This window comes from Canis lupus, chromosome 7 (assembly GCF_003254725.2).
Source record: "Canis lupus dingo isolate Sandy chromosome 7, ASM325472v2, whole genome shotgun sequence".
Taxonomy (NCBI): Eukaryota; Metazoa; Chordata; class Mammalia; order Carnivora; family Canidae; genus Canis; species Canis lupus.
This window is the reverse complement of record NC_064249.1, coordinates 69,870,862-69,894,075: the sequence shown is the minus strand read 5'-3', so window position 1 is coordinate 69,894,075 and position 23,214 is coordinate 69,870,862. Positions and strand designations below refer to the sequence as shown.

The 23,214-nt window shown below is 40.3% G+C and overlaps 1 protein-coding gene and 1 long non-coding RNA gene across 29 annotated transcripts in view; one reads left to right on the top strand and one right to left on the bottom strand.

Moving 5' to 3' along the window:
* LOC125755354 (uncharacterized) overlaps positions 1-18,227 on the bottom strand; it is a 33,848-nt gene extending 15,621 nt beyond the window's left edge. Inside the window, exons 1-2 of the long non-coding RNA XR_007411678.1 lie at positions 18,085-18,227; positions 2,106-2,170 (exon numbers count right to left, since the gene is read on the bottom strand). This is a non-coding gene — a long non-coding RNA (uncharacterized LOC125755354). The remainder of the gene's footprint in view (positions 1-2,105; positions 2,171-18,084) is intronic.
* DLGAP1 (DLG associated protein 1) overlaps positions 1-23,214 on the top strand; it is an 871,196-nt gene that overhangs the window by 822,016 nt on the left and 25,966 nt on the right. For all 28 annotated transcript variants that reach the window (XM_035718637.2, XM_035718634.2, XM_035718633.2 and 25 more), the window contains one exon: positions 18,156-18,577. In XM_035718637.2, the coding sequence (XP_035574530.1) occupies positions 18,156-18,577 (422 nt within the window). The remainder of the gene's footprint in view (positions 1-18,155; positions 18,578-23,214) is intronic.

Genomic DNA, 23,214 nt, shown 5'->3' with positions numbered 1-23,214 from the left:
TCAGAACCCACAGAAGCCATAGGGCCTGACAACCTTGGGTGCTCAGAGAAGTAGGGTTGAAGGAGCTAAGAACTTTGTCCCTGCAGAACCAGGTGATGGCCCCTCCCACCCGGGCAGAGAACTGGCGATCTCTCTTCTTCGGATGCTAAAACAAAGGGTCTCAGAGCTGCAGGACAGCAGCACAGTTGAGGGCACCATTACTATCCTAAAAATAGGAAGATAAGTGAAATTTTACCAACAGAATGCTGAGGCACCCTGCCCTAAGCCTCCTTATGCTCCCACAGCTCCCAGAATCCTGGCAGCCAGGCTTATTTCCTCTAAGCAGAAGCGTGGAACAATCTATTGTGGGTGAACTGACCAATCTGAGCCCAAAGACTCAAAGACCCATAACATCAGAACTCTGCAAGGTGAGAGCCCAGTGAGGTCACCTACACTGAGGATCATAGTGGATAAGCCCCTACTAAAGGACGGATTTCTTTATTTTCCCCCAAAGATTTTATTTATTTAATCATGACATACAGAGAGAGAGAGAGAGAGAGAGAGAGGCAGAGACACAGGCAGAGGGAGAAGCAGCTCCTTGTAGGGAGCCTAATGTGGGACTCAATCCCGGGACCCCAGGATCACAACCTGAGCCGAAGGCAGACGCTCAACCACTGAGCCACCCAGGCATCCCTAAAGGACAAATTTCTAAGGAGGCTTTTATTGTGCCTTTCAGCCATGAGCAGACAGCTAAGAATCGGTACACTCAGATCAGAGTCATAAAGAAGAACCAAAAGTTTTAAGGAACATTTAGAAAATTTAAAAGTTATTTTTGAGAGAAAAGAAGGGAAAGGCAGACAAGGAAAGCTCCATGATAGAAGTGAAAATTGATATGGTCTCTGGGGCACCTGGGGGGCTCAGTCCGTTAAGTATTGAACTCTTGATTTCGGCTCAGGTCATGATCTCAGGGTTGTAGGATTGAGCCCCACATGGGGCTCTCCTCTCAGTGTGGAGTCTGCTTGTGCCTCTCCCTCTGCTCTTCCCTGGCTTGTGCTCTCTCTCTCTCTCTCTCTCAAATGAATAAAAAAAGTAGCATCTTTTTAAAAAAGAAAAGGAAAATGTATATGGTCTCTTGAAGAGCATCTTATCCTCCTGAGGTGGGGAGGGGGCAGTAGGGTGGGAAGAAAAAGAAAAGTGCTCTTAGAAATTAAAAACTTAATAGCGAAACTGGAAAACCTAATAGAAGAGTTGGAAGATAAATTGAAGAAATTTCTAGAAAAAGCACAAAAGGGGAAAAGCAAAGAAGTAATCCAGGAAACAGGTAATCCCATCCAAGATAGGGGAAAAGGAGGGTCCAGGATGATGGAAAAGAAAAATCCCCAGACAACAGTTGTGCAGCAGGTCTAGGGAGGGACTAGCTATGATGGAGCAGGTCAGATGCTCTGTGAAAGATTAATTCAAGAAGACCTGAGGAATACCTAATGTGTTTGTTTCAGTGCATGCAGAGGAAACTACACATCTGGGGGGATTTTGAGGATTGAGAAAGTGCTAAGTACATACAAATTAAGCAATTTCTAAATAAGAAAAAAAGGTATAGGAAGTAGAATATAATATGGCATAATAGCTTGCTAGGGCTGTGATAGCGAAGCATCACAGACTGGGAGGTGTTCACAGCAGAAATTTATTTCCTCACAGTTCTGAAGCTAGAAGTCTAAGATCAAGGTGTTGGTAGGGTTGGTTTCTTTTGCAGGTTTTGGCTTGTAGATAACTGTCTTCCCCCTGCGTCTTCAGATGTTCTTCCCTCTGTGTCTGTCTGTGTCCCAATTTCCTCTTTTTTAAGGATATCAGTCACATTGGATCAGGGCCCACTCATATAACTTTACTTTAATTACCTCTTGAGGGATCCCTGGGTGGCGCAGCGGTTTGGCGCCTGCCTTTGGCCCAGGGCGCGATCCTGGAGACCCGGGATCGAATCCCACATCGGGCTCCCGGTGCATGGAGCCTGCTTCTCCCTCTGCCTGTGTCTCTGCCGCGCTCTCTCTCTCTCTGTGACTATCATAAATAAATAAAAAATTAAAAATAAAAAAAAAAAAATTAAAAAAAAAAAAAAAAAAAAAAATAATTACCTCTTGAAAGCCCGATGTCCAAAACCAGTCACATTCTGAAGTACTGGAGGTTAGGGTTACCGCATCTGGAAGTGGGGAAGTGCACAAGTAAGGCCATAACACACAGTCAGCTGTGTATACTATTGCCTGTTCAAAATAGTGTAGTTACAAAAAGCAAGTTCTGAATATTGATCCAAATATACAATGTAATTGTATCAGGAGAATGGAAAAAATGGAAAAAATACTGGAGCAGACCAGAAGTGTGTGTGTATGTGTGTGTGTGTGTGGTGAGAGAGAGAGAGAGACAGATAGACAGACACAGACACAGAGACAGAGACAGAGAATGAAGAGGAGAGAATGAAGACGAGGTGAGAAAAATCTAAAGGTTCATCTTTCCTAAAGACAAAAACTAAATGATTAACAAATAGCAATGTTTGTTATTTAGAAGTAATAGTTAAGAGTGGCTGCTTGTGGAACAGAAAATTATTACATCACTGGATCAGGAATTTCTATTTTTCATAGCCAGCCTTGTAGAGCCACTTGATATTTTAAAATTGTGTGCATGTATAACTACTAAAAATCAGAAGTGACCAATCGAAATAGTGATGTATAATATTGTGGTAAATATCGTTGTGCAATAAGTATTTTTGCTATTTCAGCTTCTTCCATTTCTGGGCTTAAGAATGCAAGCATTTTTTTAATGTTCTTGATATCCATTGGCAAATAGCTCCTGAAAAGATCTGCAGCACTTTCCACTCAGAGGGAAGCACTTGAGGCCACAGTTACCTGTTCTCTTCAAATCCCCTCATTGTTTTAACAGCTTTATTGAAATTGAAGTACAATTTCAATACATACATATATACATAGAAAGTGTATAATTTGATAAATTTTTACATGTATTTATGATAAATATCATAAGAGAAGAGATGGGTGGGCAGGAGGGGCTGAAAGTGAAGGGGTAAGTGGGGACCTTTGGAGGTGAGGATTGTGTTCTCTATTTTGATGGTGGCGAGAGTTCCATTTTATGTATATAATATATACATGTATTTGTAATAAAAGTTAAGATTTCGCATCTTAACAATCTCTCTAATTTATTTATTTATTAAAAGATTTGTTTATTTATTTGAGAGAGAACACATCCATATGAGCAGGGGGAGGGGCAGAGAGATGGGGGAGAGAAGTAAACTCCCCACTGAGCAAGGAGCCTGACTCAGCTGAGATCATGATCCGAGCATAAACTAAGAGTTGGAGGCTTAACCAACATCCACCTACGCACCCCTCTCTCTTCTTTTATTTAGCAATATTACATAATTTACAGTGTAAAGGCCTTGCATATAATTTGTCAGCTTTGTTCATAGATATTTCTTTTTTTTCCCCTGATACTACAAATGGTATTTATTTTAACTTCACTTACCAACTGTCTATTGTTAGGGCATAGAAATACCATTGATTTTTGTGTGTTGATCTTCTATCCTGTAATGTTCCTAAACCAGGCTATTAGTTTTAGTGGCTTTTTCGTAGAGTCCATATGATTTTCTAGACTACTACATTATCCACCCAAAAAAGGACAGATTTATTTCTTCTTTTCATCTGGATGTATTCTTTCTCTTGTTTTATTACACTAGCTAAAACTTCCAATACAATTTTGAATAGAAGTCATGAGTATGGACACCCTTGCCTTATTTCTGATCTTCTGTAAAAATATTCTCTCACCACTATGTATTATGTGAGCTTTAGCTTCTTAAAAAAAAAAAAAAGATTTATTGATTTGAGAGAGCAAGAGAGAAGGAGAAGGAGCATGAGCGGTGGGGAGGGCAGAGGGAGAAGTAGACTCCCCACTGAGCAGGGAGCCCAATGAGAGGATCAATCCCAGGCCCCTGGGATCATGACCTGAGCCAAAGGCAGAGCTTTAACTGACTGAGCCACCCAGGCACCCCAAGCTATAGGTTTTTTTGTAGATGCCCTTTATTGAATTGAAGAACTTCCTATCTATTTCTAGTTTGTTGAGAATTATGATCAGGAATGGATATTGGATTTTGTCAAATGCTTTTTTTGTATCTAATGAGATATCACAAGGTTTTTCATTTTAAACTATTAATATGTTGAATTGCATTGGTTAATTTTTTAAAATTATGGTAAAATGCGTACAAAATAAAACTTACCATTTAAACCATTTTACATGTACAATTCAGTGGCACTAAGTACATTCACAGTGCTGTACAACCATCACTACTACCTAGCTGCAAAATATTTTCGTCACTTCTAACAAAAATCCCATAACCATTAAGCAGTCACTGTCTATTCACCCTTCTTCCCAGCCGTTTGAAACTGCTAATATGGTTTCTGTCTTTATGGATTTGCCCATTCTGGATATTTCTTTAAAATGGAATCATACAACATGTGGCCTTTTGTTTTTGTGTCTGGTTTGAGGTTCATTCATATTGTAGCAAGTATCAGTATTTCATGCTTTTTTATGGCTGAATAGCCACTATATAGTCATATTACATTGTTTCTTGGGGATCCCTGGGTGGATCAGCGGTTTGGCACCTGCCTTCGGTCCAGGGCATGATTCTGGAGTCCCGGAATCAAGTTCTGCATCGGGCTCTCTGCATGGAGCCTGCTTCCTGCATGGAGCCTGCTTCTCCCTCTGCTTGTGTCTCTGCCTCATTCTCTCTCTGTGTCTCTCATGAATGAATAAATAAACTTAAAAAAAGAAAAAAAGAAAAAAAAACATTGTTTTTTCATCTGTTCGTGGCCATTTGGGATGTTTTCTCTTTTGGCTATTACAAATAAAACTACTACAAACATTTGTATACAATTTTTTGTTTGAACATCTGTTTTAAATTCTTTTTGGTATTTACCTAGGAGTAGAATTGCTGGGTCATATTGTAATTCTATGTTTAAGATTCCTTTTGGAGGAAGCACCAAATTATACTCCACAGCAACTCTTCCATTTTACATTCCCACCAACAATGTATGAGTGTTCCAATTTCTCCACGTTTTGGCCAACACTTGTTATTTTCCATTTTTAAAAATTATGACCATCCTAGTGGATATGAAGTGATATCTCATTATGGCTTGAATCTGCATTTCCCTAATGACTACTGATGTTGACTATCTTTTTGTGTGTTTATTGGCCATTTGTTTATCTCTTTGGAGATATATCTATTCACCTCTTCTGCCCATTTTTAATTTTTAAATTAAATTAATTAAAATTTTAAATTTTAAATTAAATTAATTAAATTAAATATTATTTATTTATTTATTTGAGAGAGAGAAAGAGGTACAAGTAGACTTTGTGCTGAGTTTATAGCCTGACATGGAGATCTCATGATACTGAAATCCTGCCCTGAGTCAAACTCAAGAGTAAGATGCTTAACCAACTAAGCTACCCCAATGCCCCAACTTTTGCCCATTTTTAAAATTAGGTTGTTTGTTTTTATTGTTGAGTGCTTATAGTTCTTTATATATTCTGGATACCAGACCCTTATCAGATATTTGATTTACAAATATTTTCTCCCCTTCTTTGGGTTGTCTTCCTTATTTATTGGTAGTGTTTTTTCATGCACAAAAGTTTTTAATTTTGATGAAGTCCAGTTTTTCTCATCACTGTGCTTTCTATATCATATTTAAGAAACCATTACCAAAGCCAAAATAATGCAGATTCGCCCCTATGTTTTCTTCCAAGAATTATATAGTTTAAACTCCTAAATTCAGGCTTTTGACCCATTTTGAGCTAACTTTTCTATGTGGTGTGAGTTATAATTCCAGCTTCATTCTTTTGCATGTGAATATTCAGTTGTCTGGCATTTGCTGATTTTTTAACATTAACCCAACTTTGTGTTCCTGGGATAAGTTCAATTTTGTCATCATGTATAATCCTTTTTTATGGGATGCCTGTGTGGGTCAGCAGTTGAATGTCTGCCTTTGACTCAGGGCATGATTCCGGAGTTCTGGGATTGAGTCCCACGTCAGGCTTCCTGCATGGAGCCTGCTTCTCCCTCTGCTTATGTCTCTGCCTCTCTCTCTCTCTCTGTGTCTCTCATGAATAAATAAATAAGATCTTTTTAAAAAATCCTTTTTTATATGTTGTTGGACTTGATATTCATTGGTTAAGAATATTTGTATCTGTATTCATGAGAAATATTGTTCTGTAGTTTCTTGTATTGTCTTTGTTGTCTTTGGTGTAGAGTAATGCTATCTTCATAGAAAGCCTTAAGAGTTATTTTTTTCCTCAGTTTTCTAAAGTCTCTGTATAAAATTGTTATAATTTTTCATTTGATATTTAATTGAATTAACCAATGAGACTGTGTGGATCTGGAGTTTACTTTGTGGGAAAGTTTTTTACTACAAATTCAAATCCTTTAATAAATAGGGCTATTTAGGTCATTGATTTCTTTTTATTTGATCCTGGGTAGTTTGTCTTTCAAGGAATTTGTCTGTTTCATCTAAGTTATCCAATTTATTGATATAAAACTGTTCATAATATTCCTTTCATATAATTTTTATAGCTGTAGAATCTGGAGTGGTGTCATCTCTCTCATTTCTCATATTGGCAATGTGTGACTTTTCTTTTTTTTCCTCATCAGCCTGGCTAGAGGATTATTAATTTCATCAATTTTTAAAAGAAAAAGCTTTGATTTCACTGGTATTTCTCTACTGTTTTCCATTTCATTGACTTTTTACTTTTATCTTTTTCATTTCATTTATTTAATTTACCCTATTTTGCCTTTGCTCTTCTTTTTTAAATTTCTTAAAGTAGCAGTTGAACACTGAATTGAGACCTTTATTTTTTGTACTATTGGTGTCTAATGCTATAAATGTCCACTTAAATACTGTTTTAACTACATCCCATGAATTCTGATTATTGCGCTTTCATTTTCATTCAGTTCAAAATATTTATTTCTTTTTTAAAATTTAACCCATAGTCTATGTGCCATCTAGCTCATAAATATTTTGGGACTTAGTAAATGTCATTTATTTTCTATTTATTTCCTTTTTTTTTTTTTTTTTTTTTTTTTTTTTTTTTTTTTTTTCCTTTTTTTTTTTTAAGATTTTATTTATTTATTCATGAGAATACACAGAGAGGAGAGAGAGGTAGAGACACAGGCAGAGGGCGAAGCAGGCTCCATGCAGGGAGCCCGATATGGAACTCGATCCCGGGTCCCCAGGACCACGGCTGTAGGCGGCGCTAAACTGCTGAGCCACCGGGGCTGCCCTATTTTCTATTTATTTCCATTGTGGCCAGACACTATACTTTATGTCTTGAATTCATTAAAATTCATTTAAGATTTGTTCTGTGGCCCCAAATACTGTATATCTTGCTAAATAGTCTGTGTGCACTTGAAAAAAATGTATGTTCTGCTATTTTTAAGTGGAGTGTTCTGTAAATGCCAATTAGGTTTTCTGCAAAAACCAATTAGGTTTTTTAGTTTCTCCATAAATTTCTGATTTTCTGTCTATATATTCTATCAATTAAAAAAATATATGTATTCTATCAAGTATTGAAAAGGCAATGTTGAAATCTCTGACTCTGTGATTTTATCTATTTTTGTTTATTATTCTATCAGTTTTTGCTTCACATATTTGGAAGCTCTTTTATTAGGTTCACAAACACTTAAGATTGTTATGTCTTCTTCACGAATTGACTCCTTTATGATTATGAAACATCATTCTTTCTCTCTGGTAATACTTTTTGTTATGAAATCTACCTTGTCTGATAGTTTTTTTTTAAGATCTGACGCTTTTTTTTTTTTTTTTTTTTAGATTCTATTTATTTTTTCATGAGGGACACATGCACAGAGAGAGAGAGAGAGAGAGAGAGGTAAAGACATAGGCAGAAGCAGGCTCCCTGCGGGGATTCCAATGTGGGACTTGATCCTAGGACCACAGGATCACACCCTGAGCCAAAGGCAGATGCTCAACCAACTGAGCCACCCAGGCTCCCTACCTTGTCTGATATTAGGATAGCCAATCAAGCTTTCTTTTCCTTCTTTTTTTTTTTTAAGTAAGTTCTATGCCTCAAGATCAAGAGTCACATGCTCTGTCAACTCAGTCAGCCACATGCCCCTGAACTTTCTTTTCACTAGTGTTAGCATAAAGTATCTTTTTTCATTCTTTCACTTTAAAAATTTTTATGGCTTTATATTTATAGTGGTTTTTTATGAGAAGCATATAGTTGGTTCTTGCTTTTTTTTTTTTTAAGATTTTATTATTTATTCATGAGAGACACAGAGAGAGGCAGAGACATAGGCAGAGGGAGCCGCAGGTTCCCTGCAGGGAGCCCAGTGTTGGACTCAATCCTCGAACTGGGATCATATCCTGAGCTGAAGGCAGATGCTCAACCACTGAGCCACCCAGGCATCCCTGGGTCTTGCTTTTTAACCCAATCATACAACATCTTCCTTTTAATTGGAATACTTGGACCACTTACATTTAATGTAATTGTTGATGTGCTTGGGTTTAAGTCTACCACTTGTGCTTGCTATTTATATCTCTTCTTTGTTTTACTTTTCATTTTCTTCTACCTTCTTTTGGGTTGTCTTTTTATGATTCCATTTCCTTTGTTGTCTTATTAGCTATAACACTTCATTACAATTTTAGTGGTTGCTATAGGAATTATATTATATATCTTTAATTTATTATATTATACCTTCAACTGAAATTAGATCATTTCTTGTGTAAGAAACTTATGATGGTATGTATGCTTCCATTCCTGTACTACCCAAGTTTGTGCTATTGTTATCAAACATTTTACTTCTACATATATTAAAGATCCATAATATAGTGTTGTTATCTTTGCTTTAACAGTCAATTATCCTTAATTATTTAAATAGGGGAACCTGATCTGCTCAGTCAGAAGAGCATGTGACCATTGATCTCAGGGTCCTGAGTTTGAGCCCCATGTTCATTGTAGAGATTACTTAAAAATAAAATCTTCTAAATAAATAAATTAATTAATTAATTAATTAATTAATAAAAGGGAAAAAGTCCTATTTATCCATAAAGATATGATTTCCAGTGTTCTTCATTCTTTTGTGTAGATCCAAATTTCCATCTAGCATAATTTTCCTTACTCTTGAAAGACTTATTTTAACCTTTCTTATAGTATATATCTGCTCATGATGAAAGCTTTCAACTTTAGAGTCATTATTTTGTCTTTATTTTATAAAGATGTATTTTCTTGGGATCCCTGGGTGGCGCAGCGGTTTGGCGCCTGCCTTTGGCCCAGGGTGCGATCCCGGAGACCCAGGATCGAGTCCCACGTCAGGCTCCCTGCATGGAGCCTGCTTCTCCCTCTGCCTGTGTCTCTGCCTCTCTCTCTCTCTCTGTGACTATCATAAATAAATAAATTTAAAAAATTAAAAAAAATACTATAAAAAAAGATGTATTTTCTTCAAAGAGGAACAAAGATACCCTAGCTGTGGGTAGATTTCTTACCCCATGAGTTTAATGTTGATACATACTCTACTGGGACCCTATAGATCTATGGGTTCCTTCTGTGCAGTTCTCTCTTCCTCCACACTCTGCCTTGCAAACTCCCACTGCATTACCCTCCTGATATTCCCAGCGATGTCTCATCAGCTCAGGGAGACTGCTTGCACCACACTGAGACCACTCCCTGTGCTGCAGCCTGGAAATTCTGTAATCAGTAAACATGAACAATCATAGACTTTATTTGTTTCCCACATCTCAGTAATCAATGTTCTTCCTTGACTGATGTCAAGTATTTTGAAAACACTTTTTTTCATACATTTTGTGAGGTTTTTTAGTTACTTCAGGTAGGAGAATAAATTCAGTCACTCTTATTCCATCTAAGCCAGAAGCAGACATCATCCATATAGGTTTTATTTGCCCTACAATTGGTGTAAGCCCCGTTATTGAGCACTGCTCTCTGGCTCAAAAAGTCATGGAATATATGGGAATGTACTGAAAACCTGGGGGTAAAAATACTCCAGTCATATGATCCAACTTGAAAATAACTTTAGCTTTCTGTCTTTACAATGTGGGAGTTGGATAGAATTAACATCAATAGTTAATGTAAGTTCTCTGATTAAGGTGTAAGTTCTCTGATTCAACATTCCAGCAGTGTTTCCTCAAATTTAGATACCATTATGCAAACATGAAGACTCTTTGTTGAGGTCTAGGCCTAATCTTCTGGGTCTTGCCTTTCTGCTTATTGTCATATTTCCCAGGTGGCTGTGTTGTTGTCATAATCTCTAGTTTAGAAACAAGAGAGAAGTGTGAATAAGTGTGTGATACAGGTTCTGGCTACCTGCTTCTGTTGTAACTCAGCTACCTTTTATAAGGGTAGATATTTATGATACATTTTAGAACATTTATAAAGCAATCATCTTTTGTCTTTACAACTGAGAGGTAGAGACTTTGAAATTATATACTCTTGATTATTTATTAACACTGTCACATTGACAAATTGATGTCTGTCTTTCATGGTTGCAAAAAGAAAAACTACTGGTCTAACAACAATTTTCTGGGAAGGATATTCTGTAATGCTATATTTCTGGTGTGTGTATATTTAATTTTTTTAAAGATTTTTAAAAAGATTTATTTATTTGAGAGAGAGGGGACATGAGAACGAGCAAGGAGGAAGGGTAGTCAGGGGGAGAGGCAGAGGGAGCAAGAGAATGTCAAGCAGACACCCTACTGAGTGGGGAGCCCTATATGGGGCTTGATCCCAGGACTCTGTGCTCATGACCTGAGCTGAAATCAAGAGTCGGATGCTTAACTGTCTGAGCCACCCAAGTACCTCTAAAAGTTTTTGTTTTATTATTTTATTATTTTTAAAAAATTTTATGTATTTATTTATTTAAGAGAGAGAGTGAAAGCATGCGGTTGGGGGGAGGGGCAGAGAGAGAAGCAAGCTAGCTCCCCACTGAGCAGGGAGCCCAATGGGGCGGGTGGGGGGAGGCTCAATCCCAGGACCCCAGGATCATGACCTTAGCCAAAGGCAGACACTTAGCCAAATGAGCCACCTGAGCACCCCTAAAATATTTTATTTTTAAGTAATCTCTACACCCAACATGGGACTCAAATGTACAACCCCAGGATCAAGAGTCAGGTGTTCCACTGACTGAGCCAGCCAGGTGTCACTTAATATTTTTATCTGTGTCTTTGTATACCACTTCTTACTTGGCTGGGATCTTTATCTAAAGACCATCCAAGTGAGAGTCAGTGTTACTGAAAGGAATATTTTCCTTCACCATCCAGGGAATTAGAGGAGAAAACTTTTCCTAGAATAAGTGGGTAGTAAATCACTTGTGACCTCTTTCATCATCAACTCCCCCACGCCTGCCATTCCTTTATTAAATCAGTGAAGTTGGGTAACAGTGAATGTCTAGAGCAAGATCTGTATGTTTGGAGGAACATGCATGGAAAGGGAAAACCGAGATCTTTCCATTTATATTTCATTTATGGGATGGGAACAGGAGCAGATGGATATTTTGATAATCTGCATGAAAAGTCTGTTGTCTTTCTTATCTCCATTTGGTAGAGCCATCTCCTTCTCCCCTGGTATACCTTTTGTACATTATGAAATAATACTTTCAACGCTCAAGTGTCGGGACACTTTAATGCTAAGGGGAAAAAATGCTGGCATCAAAACGTGGTTGTGAATGACACCTGCCATTTCAGCAGGTCTGTGAGCACACATACTGAGTCATCAGTGTTAAAAGAAAGCACCTTCAAGCTATTATCAAAGCTGCTCCCCATTTCTAGAGACAAATGCCTCAGTGAATAAGATAATCAGATTCTTATTTTTCACCAAAATTACCTCTCTTTCCAAAAAATTATAAGTTTTAAAAATTCCCCTTGCTTTGCCCATTGAAGCTCATGGCTTTGTAACTGGGTATAACAGGCATGTGCAAAGATAGCATTGTTTTCTCCTTTAGTATAACATCAACTACTATAAAAGATCTCTTTTGATCATAAACGACTTAAATGTATAAACATTTGGGCTTGTAGTGAGTTGTGCCTTTTCAACTAAGCAGGATGTGAAAACATGAAGGCAAAATTGAGATATCTTCTGACAGCCAGTTCAGGAACCACAGACTTAGAAAGACCATTGGCATTCAAAAACAGCCCCCCTTTGCCAACCTGGAAGCTTTGGATCAATCCCCACTCCTCACAGCTTCACTGGAGTACTACATAGCCCGGGACCCACCCTTGATATTACATTTGGCAAGTGACTTCTTTTCTTTGCCAAGTTAACAACACCATGACCCAGCCAAATAGTCCTTACAATACACCTGAGCTTTAAAGGCATGGCATTCATGCATTTCAAATTTGAAAAGCCTGAAACTTGGCATAATTCCTGATATGCTTCATACATTCTCCCCTCCCTCCTTCCCTTCCCATACTTCCTTCCTTCCTTCCTTTCCTTTGTCACCTTCCCTCCCTCCATCTCTCTCCTTCCCTCTCTTTCCTTCCTTCCCTTCTTCTGTCTCTCTTCTCTCCCTCAGTCTCTCTCTTTTTCTTTCTTTCTTCCTTTTCATGTGTTTTTACAGATAACCTCTTTTTGCAAAAGAAAAATGATCCTCCGACTCACAAGCCTCCGTGGCCTCCATTTGACCCCAAAATCAGACAATAAAAACGAATTATGGGTGAGACCTCTCTGGCTTTTGTTAGTTACCTGGAGTCAAGAGTCAAGGAGTGACCTAACACTGCGGTTGCTGGGGCGCAGTCAGTTTGAAGATGTTTTGTTGAGACTTCTAACTAAGGTTCCTATAGAGATAGCCCATCAGGGATGCTAGCACCTGGCCAGGTGGTGCAGAAAGATCACTTTGGCCCTCTCCAAAGTGATCCCAAAGATTACAAGCCCACTGTCATTATTGTCCATTTCTTCCCTTTCTCTAATTGGCAGATGCATTACAATTACTTAGGATGGAAAGCATCTTTATGTAAAGAACTAATAAGTTCTATTTCCTTTGCTTAAAGAGACCTGCAGGTAAGAGAAACAATGAACATGGTGGCTTGTGAATAATGAGCAGATGCTTGTTTTCAGGTCGTTGTGCAATCTGTCGAGAGGATGGTGCTGACCATATAGGAACTGGGAGCAGGATTGTCCCTTCCCCTGGCCAGGGTTTGCATCTGTGACCAGGCTTCCATTCTGCCTGGGATCCCCCATTCACTGTTCTAACTGCGAAGCTGATCTGACAAGAAAGAGCGAATCTCTTTTGTAGAAAGTTTAATTCTGGATCTCAATCTCCTCTCACCCCCACACCTTTCTTTTGATCTATCTTTTATATAATGAGACGTCTTGGGTTTTTACATCAGTTAAAGGGTGCCATTTCATAAAATACCCAGATGGTTGCACTTTTGAAGAGTAGCATTTTCAGATCCCACATCTATTCAGCCTTGACAGCAGGCTTAGTGAAGAATGTCTAAAGCCTCCTACAAAGAAAGAAAGAACAGCACTGAACTAGTGTTTCTCCCTTTGAAACCAGAGTTAGCCCTCAAAAGCAACCATTATGTGAATGAGAGGGATGAAGAAGATAACCAGAGGCCAGAGAGTTTGGTAACAGAATGACTGAGTTGTCTCCTCGAGATAAGTTTATGCCTTGGGTCTCACACAGTTGAACGCCTTGCAAGTCCAAAGCATGTATGTTCTAAAGATACTGGACTGCACTTTGGGGTTTTTTTTTTTTGCTCATGACTTAACTTTGTTTAAATGCAGCCCCATCAGACAGGGGGAATAAGAAGGGCCTCTGTGATTTACCATCTATGTGTTGATTTGTAACCCACTGTACAGAAAAAGTTGCAGCAGGGTGAGTGAGGCAGGCAGAAAATCCTCTGCACATATAAACGTGTTTCATAGAAAGGGCACTTGGGGTGTCTAACTGGCTCAGTTGGTAGAGCATGCGACTCGATCTCAGGGCCGTGAGTTCAAGTCCCAAATTGGGCATGGAGCCTACTTAAAATAATCTTTTTTTTTTTTTTTTTTAAAGGAGGGGTACAAAGCAACAGCAGAGGTGAATGCTACCAAGTGACTTTCCTCTTGCAGTTCAAAACAGACAGGGTATTGTATCCCATACTGGTTGATCCAGTCTTTGGTTTCATGGTTTTCTGCTCCTTAGGCCAGAATATTGGCCGGTCCTTTTCAGAAGTTGTAATTACTACACATTGTACCTTCAGGGCATGAAATACTGAAGAAGCTTCAAGACAGGGGATTGTAGGTTTGGAAATGGCACGCCACTGGGTTCAGCTTATAGGTTTATACCATCTGCCAGCAACCGATCTCTTCTTTTTAAAAATACAGAAATTAATCCAATGACTCCTTTTGTGCTCCTATCAAAATTTTAAAACAGCAATAACAACTTGATTGTACTCTTCACTCAGGAGAAAAACTTTGCACTTGAAAGACATAAAACGTTTTGTAGAGCTGAGCATTCTTTGAAAGCTCTGGGTGGAAGAAAGCCCTTGCTTAAGGAACTTAATTGAGAGAAACTGTGCAGCCTGGATGGGGCTGCCTGAGTTCAAAGGCACCGCTTTTAATCCCAAACCTTTTTAATTTTACTTAACTTTTATTTCTTTCTGGGTGACTAAACTGCAAACTTCTACTCATCTACTGCCAAGTAATTTTTCTTAAGAAGGTGGATACTTTACAAGATTCATAGCCAGGAGCCCTCTGTCAGGAATGCTGGTGGTACAGTTTTGTGTAGGTAAAAACAGAGACCCAAGAGAGGTCACTCTGTTATGAATGTGGAACAGACTCTATCTCTGGCAAGTCTGCTGCAATTGAAAACAATAAGGCACTCCTTTAAGTCTGGAAAATGCAATGCCTCTGGCAGTACATGATCTTGGAGGGGGAAGCTTAGTGTTTTCACAGTTGAGATTTTGTGTTGGTAGAACAGCCAGAGTGTCAACTGTTGCAGGGAAAGTCATCCAGCTCACACATATGTGTCGAGAAAGAAAGCTGAGCTTCAGGAGATTACATTTAACATTTGCGGGGGGATGAACCAGAAGAGTGCAGAAAAGGCGTGCTGCAGCCAAGAAGTAAGTGGCTATTGGAAGAACCACAGTAGCAAAATTGTTCTTCCTTTTGCTCTAGTACAAGACACCTGTAACTTGGCTTTCAGACTTTCACACTATGTGATTTTTTTTTTCTTTTTTTTTTGGTATGGCCATTCTAGGGCCATACCAAGAACTCATAAAATGACCAGGTAAACTAACCCTCAACATAAGTAATTTCTTGAAAACAGCAAACAATGAGATAGGCCAGCTTTTTCTGGCTGGTCTATCTTCATAAAATGAATGTCCAGAATCATACCATATTTGATGATTTTGATCATCCTAACAACTAACACAGATCAACAGAGCAGCTACCTTTTTTTTTTCAACATTTTTTTTAAGGGAAAAAAATAGATTTTTTGTGATGATTGTACTCTTGCCTTTTTGTGACTTCTAGTCCTTTTACCGTCTTACAAATAACTACTTATCTGTATTGTTCTGGTCACTTTTTCTTTTTTCATGAACCAAATATCAATTGGCTTTAAGAAAGTGTTCCAGAAGAATTAAGAAAGAACACATACTATGGTTTATTAAATGTTGTAATGACATTGTTTAGCACACCATCCTATAAGACTGGTACTATTAAATATGAAACATCAATTGAAAATCAATTGGCACATAAACCAACTTAACATGGCATGTAAAGAGCCAGTAAGGAAAATGTACCAACTCACACCAGTCTGGATGGCTACTATCAAAAAGTGAAAAAATATTTGTTGGCAAGGATGTGGAGAAATTGGGACACTTGCATATTACAGATGGGAATGTAAAGTGGTATAACTAGTATGGAAAACAGTATGGTGGATCCTCAAAAAATTAAAAATAGAACTACCATATGATACAGTAATTTCTCTTCAGGGTTTATATATCCAAAAGAATGGAAAACAGGGTCTCAAAGAGATATTTGTATACCCATGAACAAAGAAGCATTATTCAAAATAGCCAAAAGGTAGAAGCTGCCCAAGTGTCCATCCACAGATGAATGGATAAACAAAATGTAGTATATACATAAAATAGAGTATTATTCAGCCTTAAAAAGGAAGGAAATAAAAAAAAAAGGAAGGAAATTCTGACACATGCTACAACAAGGAAGAAGCTTAAAGACATACTACATGAAATAAGCTGATCATAAAATGACAGATACTGTATGATGCCACTTATATGAGCGACATAGAGAAGCCAAAGAGTGGTGGTTGCCATAGGCTGGGAGGAAGGGGACACTGGAGAACTTTTTAATGCATACAGAGTTTCAACTGAGACAGATGAAAAAGTTCTGTAGATAGATGGTTGTAGTGGTTGTACAACAATGTGAATACACTTGATGCCACTCAACCATACACTTAAAAATGGTTAAAATAGTAAATTTTATGTCTACACAAGGAAAAATAAAATATTAGATAAGGAAGTTACTGTTTTATTTTTTTTTTAAGATTTTACTTATTTATTCATGAGAGACACACAGAGAGAGGCAGAGACATAGGCAGAGAGAGAAGCAGGCTCCCTGTGGGGAGCCCGATGTGGGACTTGATCACAGGACCTCGGGATCATGCCTTGAGACTCAACCATTGAGCCACCCACGTGTCCCAGGAAGTTACCTTTAAAAAAAAAAAAAAAAAAAGTACAGGTGTGCCTGGATGGCTTAGTAGGTTGAGCGTCTGCCTTCGGCTCAGGACATGATCTCAGGGTCCTGGCATGGAGCCCCACATAGGGCTCCTTGCTCAGCAGGGAGTCTGCTTCTCTTTCTCCCTTTGCCCCTCCCTCCACTCCTGCTCTCTCTTTCAAATAAATAAATAAAATCTTTTAAAAAATTAAAATTTAAAAACCTAAAGAGCATTTTTTTTGCTGCTTTATTGGACTTACATATGATGCTGCCTTTATTGGACTTATATTCTCTGTCATTGTTGCCTGCCTGCTGTAGGAGCCAATGAAATATTTTGTGTGAGTTTAATTTTTTTTAAAGATTTTATTTATTCATTCATGAGAGAGAGAGAGAATGAGGCAGAGACGGAGGGAGAAGCAGACTCCATGCAGGGGGCCCGATGCGGGACTCGATCCTGGGTCTCCAAGATCATGCCCCGGTCGGAAGGCAGGCGCTGAACCGCTGAGCCACCCAGGGATCCCTTTGTGTGAGTTTTAAATTACGTCAGGCCCACACCTTCCCGTGCCCCTTGTCTGAGAAAGAATTCATTGCTCCCCTGTTCTTCCCCACCCCTCCCACTTCCCATATACCCTCACCTTCATTGTAGGGGCCAACCAGAGATGCATAGAGCCATCTGGTTGAGAAACACCAATTATGTGAATATCTGTATAAAATGGTCAGATTGAATCTGTGAACAAGTTGTCTTTTATCGTCTTGGTACAAGGACTGTGGGAAGGGAAATTAAAGGTGCAAAGGAGAATGGTACCAGAGAACTCTAGAACTGTGAACTGATTTGCCCCAGACATTTTGTGCCAACTTATAACAATGACCTAGTCCATCAAGAAACAGGTGAATCCTTACCAGGGGAAGGAGTTTTAATTTTGAGAGGAACCTAATGGCATTTTAGTTTGCTTTCAGAAAGTCTGACTTTATAAGAGCTGTCCCTGGGGTGGGGGGGGGGGGGGAGCGGGTTATGCAGGATTCACAATAGGCTTGGGGCCTGGTCAGGTTGGTTTTGTTTCCCCGATTTCTAAGCAAATTATGCAGACTAAGATATAACTGGATTGTTTCCCTACCCCCTCAGCAACGTGAATACCAGAATTCAAGGCACACGGACTTGAGGAGGAAGCTGGACATTGGACATTACGCTGGCTGCGATAGCTGTACACATTGTTCTGCTTCTGAAATTCCTCTAGATGTGCTTTAATATTGTGTCGAACAAAGACGAGAGGACCTGTATTCTGTGCGTTAGAGCCATGGCAACTGCTATGCCTGCATCAAGGGCCCACCTGCCCACACTGAGGGGGCGAGGCCCCCTTCCACTGTCACGCTCACGAAGAAACGTAGAAATGCTCTGGCTGCGAGGCATAGCCTTGGACTAAATTTCCTTTCTCTATTCCTCCAAGCTTCCGCAGGTTCACTCGATCCAACAGCGTGACGACTGCGGTGCAGGCCGACCTGGACTTCCACGACAATCTGGAAAACTCTCTGGAGTCGATAGAGGACAATTCGTGCCCCGGGCCCATGGCCAGACAGTTCTCCCGGGACGCCAGCACCTCCACGGTCAGCATCCAGGGCTCAGGAAACCACTACCACGCCTGCGCAGCCGACGACGACTTCGATGCGGATTTTGACCCTTCGATCCTGCCTCCCCCCGACCCCTGGATTGACTCCATCACCGAAGACCCCCTTGAGGCCGTCCAAAGGTCAGTGTGCCACCGGGACGGCCACTGGTTTCTGAAGCTCCTCCAGGCCGAGCGGGACCGCATGGAAGGGTGGTGCCAGCAGATGGAGAGAGAAGAGCGGGAAAACAACCTGCCGGAAGACAGTAAGTAACCGCCGCCGCGCAGCAGCGCTCGGGCCGCCGGACGCTTGGCGGCTCCTGCCCGCGCGGTTCCCGGGTCCCGCCGCGCCTCCAGGCGTCCCGGCAGGAGGGCGCGCGGCCGCCGTCCCCGTGGGGGGTCCCCCGCCCCGCCCCGCCCCGCCCCGCCCCGCGCCGGCCGCACCGTGCGCAGGAGAGCTCTGGGCCGACCCCGCCCGCCCCGCACCCTTTCTTCTCCGAGAAGCGCCGAGCCCCGCGTGGGGGCGGCCTCCCGTCGCCGCGGCGGGTCCTCTTTCCCGAGGGCCTGCATGAAGTGGTGCCGACTCTACCGGGAGCTGAGCGATGCTGACCGAGGCCGAGGCCGCCCAGCACGGGCCTGGCCGTGTGCGCTCTCGCGGCTTTGCTGCCGCCCTTGACCTGCCGTGTGGGGCCGAGGCCGCCCTGCAGGCGCCCGGCTCGCTCGCGCTCCTGGACCCCGTTAGCGCGCACTCACCTTCCGGGTGTTGCGGGGGCAAAGCTGCAGCCTCCAAATCAACTATCTCAAATTTCGACTTAAAATAAGGGTCCAAATAAGTGATAAAATAGGAGTAAAGAAAATAAGTGACGGAGGCCTCGTGCACCGTTGTTGTCAAACTTGCCTCTTTTCTTAATTTTTATTTATTTATGATAGTCACACACACAGAGACAGAGAGAGGCGGAGAGGGAGAAGCAGGCCCCATACACCGGGAGCCCGACGTGGGATTCGATCCTGGGTCTCCAGGATCACGCCCTGGGCCAAAGGCAGGCGCCAAACCACTGCGCCACCCAGGGATCCCCAAACTCGCCTTTTTAACGCAGCAGTAATTCCTGCTAACAACTGACCAGGGGCAGCTGACGGGCAGGCGGGCCGGCCGCTGGCTGCAGTCGGTAGAGGGTGGGACTCCTGATCTCAGGGTTGTGAGCTCAAGCCCTACGTTGGGCATAGAGCGTACTTAAAAAAAAAAAGGAAATAATTGACAAGAAAATGACCAGGTTACCTCGATTCTGAGGCATGGTTTCCACATTTTCAAGAATTCTGAAACTGAGATACAGTTTATAATCAGTGTGTATTTGAATGCTGTGTGTTTATTTTCCTCTGAAAAACTATTATGGAATGAATGTGAATCTTCCAACTGATGGTATTTTCGAATCGAAGAAATTTAGGCATCTAGAGGTAGGGCTTTTTTTTTTTTTTTTTTTTAGATTTATTTATTTATTTACTTATTTATTTATGATAGACACACACACACAGAGAGGCAGAGACACAGGCAGAGGGAGAAGCAGGCTCCATGCAGGGAGCCCGACGCAGGACTCGATCCCGGGGCTCCAGGATCGCGCCCTGGGCCAAAGGCAGGTGCCAAACCGCTGAGCCACCCAGGGATCCCCGAGGTAGGGCTTTTTTAGGCCTACCTATTTTTTAAGTGATTTAACTTTTTCTCATAAAAGATTTAAAACATGCACAAAAGTAGAGAGTTTAGTACAATGTACCCATCACCCAGCATGACCTGGCCAGTCTCCTTCCTTTTCTTATCTTCCCCCCACTTATCATTTTTGCCAGATTATCTTAAAGTCTGAGGCATCATAGCACTTTACTCTGTGTCCACTGATAAGGATTCTTTTTTACATAATCATCATATATTATCTTCTGTAATAACAGTATCAATAATTTCTTAATGATTAGGCCTTGAGACTATGTTAAATCATGTTAAATAGATTAAATGAACCAAACTAATTGTGTCAAGGGGCTGTGAGTTTTCCATAAAAGAAGCATTTTTTATGAAAACCGAGTCTGGAAAAATATCAATTAGCAGACTGTGGGATTTCCTTGCTGTGTCTTGTTCTCAGCTCTTCTCTGCACTCATTCCTCCTGCCTGAACCTTATCAACTGGCTGAGTAGCTTACCTGTCGCCTTTAGGGGCAGGGCAGAGAATCCATAAGTAGGTTTCTATAACATGCTTTTTGTTCTTTTGTATTATAATACAAACAACTTAGCAGTGGGAAAGTAAATCTCCTTGACATTTGCCCCTAACAGTTGCTGCCATGGCAGGCTCACCTGAGTGTTGATTCACAAGCAGATTTAGCTTTTGGCCTGATAGGTGAAGGAGGCACTGCCTAACAGCAATGGATGGTGTAGTTTTCAGCAAACAGTCTTAGCACTTACATCTTATTCTCCTTTTCCCTTGTGGGTATAACCGAAGTTCCTTGGATGCTTCCTAGGAAAAATCCTGGTGTCTAAGGAGCGACAGCCTCTGGTGCACTGCTCAACAGAACAAGCTACCTTTCAGATTTCAGTGCATTCAACTCATTAACGTGGGGCTCATTCTAATTTCTGGTTGACTTCAAATAGGACCTAGGAAAGCTGCTCATCTGTTGTCTTTTGATCTGGATTTTTGTTGTTTTTTTGTTTCTGGTTTTGTTTTTCCATCTAAGAGTAGATCTCCTTCTCTCAACCCAGCTTTATAATGATGCATAGGACAGTCATTGTATCAAGATTTAGGAAAATCTTCTGTGACACTAAAGGAGGTATGAAAACAAGTTAACATGTTTTGATACAAACACATGTATTTGAAAGGCGAAAGTCTTGTCAGAAAACTGAGTTCTCCATAAATAAATACATTAATAAATAAATAAATAAATAAATAATAATAAATTTTAAAAAAGAAAACCAAGTTCTTATCTTGTGTTTGGGATAAAAGGGAAGTATTTTTGTATTTAGAAGCATACACTATTGGAAAAGTCCCAAGGTAATGAACACGAAAGAGCAACCCATTCATTTACTGTTATAGAATTTTACTTCACGTTACTTAAAATATTAACTTATACATAGGACTTAACAAATCTATTCCATATGAAGGTATTTTGCAATAACAAGGGTTGGGGTTCTAAAGAATAATAATTGCTATCTTTGTACATGAAGTTCCCACCATTAATAAGCTATACACCTTTGTGGACATTTTCTTCAGAGTAGTGATAAATTTTCTCAGATCTACCACTTTATTTTACAAGGTTGCTGCCTGGAGGGAGGTGCAGTGGTTGTGGTTGCAGAACAGACAAAGATTACCAGGGGTGGGAGTATTTTTTGATACTTTGCTTTAAAAGCACTAAACTGAATAAATCAGTCTTAGGTGGCAAGTGTGCAACAAAACCTGCTTCACTGGACCATTGGTCTTCCTTTGTAGTTTGAAACATATTTTAGGGGCGTCTGGGTATCTCAGTGGTTGAGCGTCTGCCTTTGACTCAGATCATGATCCTGGGGTCCTGAGATCGAGTCCCACGTTGGGCTTCCTGGGGAGCCTGCTTCTCTCTCTGCCTGTGTCTCTGCCTCTCTCTCTGTTTTCCATGAATAAATAAATAAAATCTTAAAAAAAAAAAAAAGAAAGAAAGAAACATAGCCTCTAATGCCAAGATCCCTAGCAACACCTCTGCCCCTCCCCTAACAGCCAAAAGATTCTAGGGTTTCTAGAATACAGTTTTAAAGCCAATGGTCTTAAAAAATAAAAAAATAAAATAAAAAAAATAAAGCCAATGGTCTGTAGTGAAAAGTCCAAATTATTAATTTTTTCGAATATAATTTTATAACTTTAAATTTTTTTATTTTTTGAAAATTTTTATTCATTTATTCATGAGAGACACACAGACAGAGGCAGAGACATAGGCGGAGGGTAAGGCAGGCTCCATGCAGGGAGCCCCATGTGGGACTCGATCCCAAGACTCCAGGATCACACCTTGAGCCAAAGGCAGATGCTCAACCCCTGAGCCACCCAGGCTTCCCTATAATTTTATAACTTAAAAAAAAATATATATATATATAATTTTATAACTTTAGGTCAAACAGCTGACACAAATTTTATTTATTTATTTATTTATTTATTTATTTATTTATTTAACACAAATTTTAGATGTAAATGCCCTTTATGCTTTTTTGAATGTACAGAGCTGATTCAAATTAGTAGCATCCATTCATATAAGCCCATCTTGCCTAGACTTCCTTCAAGTCTCAGCTTGGGCCTCACCTTCTGGAAGTTTGTGGAATGCTTCCCCTCAGGCTCAATTGGGTGTGTCTCCCTGGTGATTCCATAATAGCCTGTACATTTGTCTATCAGCAATTTCCAACAGTATTTTATACTCGTCTACGTATCTCTCCTCCACGGTAAAGTGAGCTCTCTGAGGACAGAAATTATTCTTATTTCACTCATCTGTACAGCCACCGCCCCTCTGATGGTTCCTGGTACATAGTAGGGGATCAATTAATATGTATTTGAGTCCTGGAAATATTTTGGAAATTCTGTTTTACAAAAGTATTTTACCTTGCAAAAATGTTTCCCAGAATACTATAGAATACTCTATGAGTAACTAACAGTTGTTGTTGCCAGAAATGGGAAAGGGGCTTCCCTGGCGAGGTGATGAGCTCTTCTGATCATGAGAGCAAGAATCTGGCAGAGAGAGATGAGCACCTGCCACAGCAATGGTAGAAAGGACTTCTGTGTTGGTCAGCTGAATAATCTAGATGAACCCTCTATGCCCCGTCCAGCTCTTGGACACGATTCCATTTGACAAGCACTTGAAAGCTTTATCCTTCACACCCAAGAGCCTCGATCTACCAGCATCCCAGAATTCTAAATCGT